At 43.7% G+C, this 4781-nt stretch overlaps 1 protein-coding gene across 1 annotated transcript; it reads right to left on the minus strand.

Annotated features, from left to right (window-relative positions):
* Positions 1 to 228: 228 nt before the first annotated feature.
* On the minus strand, positions 229 to 3366 carry LOC118415130 (QRFP-like peptide receptor). Its single transcript, XM_035819493.1, has 3 exons — positions 2911 to 3366; positions 1440 to 1633; positions 229 to 1248 (listed from the first exon to the last, which is right to left on the minus strand). The coding sequence occupies exons 1-3, from the start codon at positions 3343 to 3345 to the stop codon at positions 621 to 623; spliced, it is 1257 nt and encodes a 418-aa protein (XP_035675386.1). The 5' UTR covers positions 3346 to 3366; the 3' UTR covers positions 229 to 620.
* Between the last annotated feature and the right edge of the window lie 1415 nt (positions 3367 to 4781).

The raw sequence follows: 4781 nt of genomic DNA on the forward strand, positions 1-4781 counted from the left end.
AGCCGATATAAGTTGAAAAATAAAAACTGTATTCTAAAAAGAACTCGAAATCTACGTGTCAGCTCTTTACAGATAAACACACGTCAGCGCGTGACCCCTACCTGGCCCCGCGGGACACGCTGTGGCTACCGGGCTATTTTGGAGTACGGCCGGGCCCCTGGATTCTTTTTAAACCCTGAGTCAAAATCAACCAGGGACACGCTCAGAAATATACGTGAACTAGTCGACTTAATATACAAATAGAATATTTAATAGAATTTAGATTGTGATATTCATTAGAACTATAACCATTAAATGAATTCGTGCAGTTTTGTAAAAACCGCTGCCCTCCGAGAATTCACGTGGTCTACTCTACCTTTTGCGAGAACGGCTGTCCTATGGTTAGACTCCGATACATGAACATGTACTTGAAAATGATTGATACAAGTTTGTGAAATTTTCGCAACATGGTTCATTTCGCGATCATAAAAGTCTGCTGGGGTCCTATATCCACTCAATATCAAATGAGGGCTACTGATTGGTCAACCACTGTTGTGGCTATACGAGTGTGTAAAGTTAGGAACTCCCTTTATTCTGCAGGTAAATGATCTAAGAACACATTTTGACATTTTGTGTATAGCTTAGTAAAAGCCGTTGATGACCATCAGTCGCATCTTGCGCTTAATTTTGGCCAGTGCTTTGCGGTAGATTTCGTTACGGAAGGCGTACACCAGAGAATCGGAAAACGTGGAGGTCTGCAGCATGACGTAAAACATGTCTCCGTAGAAGGCTGCCGAGGTGAGGGAGATGGCTCCAACTTTACTCAGCATCCCGACGACGAGTATCGGCACCCACGTCACCCACTGCAGAAGGACCACGATCCCCAGCGTCTTGACGGCTTTCAGCTTGACTTCGAGCCTGTCTGCTTGGGCGAGCCAGGCCTCCTTCGTGCCGTGGTGGAGGTGCTTGCTTCTGACTTCCCTGTAGATGAGGCCAGCGCAGCAGCAGCTGACGAACACGCCGAGAAAGCACAACATCACGGCGACGACGCTCTCCGGCCCGCCGAAGGTGCACGGCATCATCAGGCTCGCGGGCTTGGGGATGTCCACCGAAGCCAGGTCCACCGACCAGGTGACGACCTTCCCCACTCGGGCCAGCCCGACCATCGGTGGCGTCACGGCAACCAGGAAGCACATGACCATGGCGACGACAAGGCGGCGCGGTGTCAGCATCGAATGGAACTCCAGAGGCCACACGATGTGGATGTACCTAATGTGGATGTTTACGTAGACTTAGTACCATATTCTGTATCGTATGTACATTCATCCACTTAAAATTTGCATGTTAGAATTTAGTTTATCTACATGTACTCAGACCACATTCATTCATTTCATGTATTAAGTCTTTCTTCTCTTGCAATTAGCCCCATGGGCATGAATTTGCAATAAAACATTCTGTACCGGCAGATCCAGAGGCTGGTCAGTAAGAAGACCGACAGGATGGATAGGAAAGGGACGAAGAAGGCTTGGGTCCGGCACCACAGAGCACCGGGCGGTTCGCCGTGTACTAAGCTGTAGATGGCGGTCGGCGTGTACATCAGAGACTGGGAAATGTCGGTGAAGGCCAGGGCACACAGGAAAATGTTTCCCGGTTCCTATAGAAGAAGTTAGGCATGGTGTCAATGACGAAGAGGTAGATTTGTTTTATTCCAGGCGTCCGATCTTACATTCATGTTCGGATGTTGTGTTTTATAAGATCTTGCTTACTTACTTACTTGCTTAAGACGAGTCCTTCTGGTCTCGAGCGATGATAGCATTCCATATGTCTCTGTCAGTCATAGCTTGATGTAGGTTGTCAACTCCAAGGCCAGTGTCTTTCCTGAGCATGTCTAAGTATGTTGCTGTCGGCCTACCTGGCCTCCTCTTACCATGCCTGGGCGTCCAGAGTACCAGGTCAGCAACTATTTCCTTGCTCTTAAGGCAGTGTCCCGCAAACTTTAATCTCCTAGTTCGAATAAGATCTTACGACTCATCTGTCACTGGAAAATACCTCGCCCGATGAGTCATCGAGCTTTAAACTTTAAAGGGCGTCTTTGCCAGGTCTGAAGCACTAGGATGACTGTTGTTAATTATGCTAAATAGAACCAGACAGTATTGCCCTGAAGAAGGTGCCAAATGGTCACCGAAACGTCGGCTTCAATAACACTTGGTTGGTTGTGTACAAATTAAAGAAAGCTTGTAACTAATTGTGTACGCCATACTTGGTTTTTCAGCGACGTACCAACCTGTTGAGATTAAGCCTGTTAGCCAGATATCCAGCCGTGTTATAGCTCCCGAGTCTCTTCCGTCCTCTACTCGATACCTGGCTAAATGACACATTCAATCTCCAACTTCCACTCTCAATCTCCAGGTACACAGCATGACCAAAAATAACGACATTGTATTCAAGTGAGTTTCAACACAATATATACATTAAACACTAGTTCACCTTTATCCGCTGGGCTACCTATATCCATTGTTCTATATATTCCTTGTACATAGCGAAACTAGTTTGATCAACAGGCGGAATAAAAGTTCAAAACTTGAAGTATGCGGCTCCAGATGTCTTTCTGAGGTACTCTCCAAGCAGAGGTTAGGCTCCGGCTGTTTTTTAACGTGCAAGATGTCAGTAGCTTGAGGGATGAATCTACTCTACTATATACTATATCCGTTGTTCTCATAGACAGCTTATTTAGGGATTTCAAGTCAACGAATGGTGGTTTCAGATTGTTATATTATTTTTTCAAAAATTAGAATTTTTAAATCATCTAAATACACTGTCTTTAAGAATGTTTGTTGTCAGTTACGTGAATATAACGTCGATTTCTTTTAGCCATGCGGTGTGGATAAAAAGTGAACTAGCCGTTTAGTCACAAAGTTGGAAATAACTGACCTGCATGTTCTCGCTGGTGGCGATGACGCCTATGAGGCAGCTGTTGCCGAACATGGCCCACAGGATGATGCAGACGAGGATGAGGATGAGGAGCGGCTGCAGGTCCGGGTTACTGCCGTACACCCCACACCCCGCAGGGTCATAGCTGGCAACCGTCGTGGTCACGTTACCCGATGACGTCACGTTGCTGAAGATGACGTCACAAAGGCCAACATCCTGCGCGGCTCTGATGACGTTGATGACACTTTTGTCTTCTGTAGTGTGATTAATCATTCTTTTTGCTAGGTCAAAGGTCGCGTTCCAATGAGTTGTAGCGAAGCGAATCACGAGGTCTCCACCAACTCGTTCTGTGACGTTGAACACATTTGTGATGACGTCGGCAGCAATGGAGCTCACGTTTGTGTCAGCCCCGGACGACATGCTTGTTAAGTTCATTTTAAGTAGCTCAGATGTGGACTGTACTGGAATTGAAATTTAAAACAAATAGCATTCTTCACTAGCACTATAGTTTCATACAATCCGTGTGTACAGAAAATCATACAACACGTCAAAAAAGTATTTCATATCTGTTAAATTAAAATCATTGTACTTAACTGTGAGCAAGAAATTTCACTAGGGTAAGTTTCAAAATCAATCGATATCGTATTTTGACATGTTATGCACTTGAAAAATATCAGATATGCCCCTTAAAGACACATTTAGACTTCAAAGGCAAACTGTCCTGCGAGGCGACAGAGATTCCTTCCTTCGTTCTACTGACCTCACTCATTTGACCCTAACGCTTGTTAACCTTCATCAGTGGGCATCCTTTGTCTTGAAAACGTGGCATATGGACAAATTAAGACGACGCCCGGTGTTTTCAAAGTGCTTTTTTTTTTAAATATTGTAGTTTGAAACTACCGTCTGTCGACTTGATATGACGTCTATATGGTCTGTTCTAAAAGCAACGGATGACATAGGTTAAAGGTGAACTAGCGTTACATTTGCGATACATCTCTCTACCAATGTAACGTTATAGAAAAGAGGATGGGAGAACTGGTTAACATATTCGAACATATTTCATTTGTTACTGTGACGAGCATACAAAAATACAAATCTCAGTAATTCTAGAAAATTGAGGAAAAAAGATGATGATAATATTTGGGTGAAAGGGTAAGAGATAGAATTGTAAACATGAGTTCTACTTACACGTGAATAAACATGTTCAAGTCTTGATCATAGATTAAGATCATGTGTAGTCCTGGGCATAGTAAACGCCAATTTCTGTTTGAATTAATCACTATAATTGTCTTTTAGTTACATCAATTGCAATGGGCTCTTGAAATGAATGAAATGCAGCTTCATCCCCAGAGGGACCTCAGGGAGAACCTCAGAGCTATCCGTGCAACTGCATAGCGGCCTCGCTACGGCACGCGTTTTCAACCAAGCACACCTGGTCATCACATCCTACTCTTTTCATTCATTGTGTTAAGTTCTTTTACGTGCAGACGCATACATAGATTGAAAGTGATTTGAAGAGATGTCCCAATGCATCATTAGTAATCCTGAGGCGTGTTTGCTTCAGATATTTACGTGTTGAAGACAATCTTCAGAAGGCCTCGGGCTCTATAACAACGTTTTTATGACTGTTTAAACTATAAAACATATTTCACCATATGCCATGATAGTGATACATTTACCCCCAACTGTCGTTTGTTCAGAAACCACTTGAATGTATTCATGTCTAAACCTGTTGCTAACCATATACAATGGATGGATATAAAAAAACTGATTAGCATCTAGCTCGGTAATTTTAAGAAATGAAGTACATTTTCTTACCGGGATGGGCGAAGCGTAGGTCTGAGGTGTGAAGACGATACTAACGGCGATGA

The sequence above is a fragment of the Branchiostoma floridae genome, chromosome 5 (genome assembly GCF_000003815.2).
Source record: "Branchiostoma floridae strain S238N-H82 chromosome 5, Bfl_VNyyK, whole genome shotgun sequence".
NCBI classification, from domain to species: domain Eukaryota; kingdom Metazoa; phylum Chordata; class Leptocardii; order Amphioxiformes; family Branchiostomatidae; genus Branchiostoma; species Branchiostoma floridae.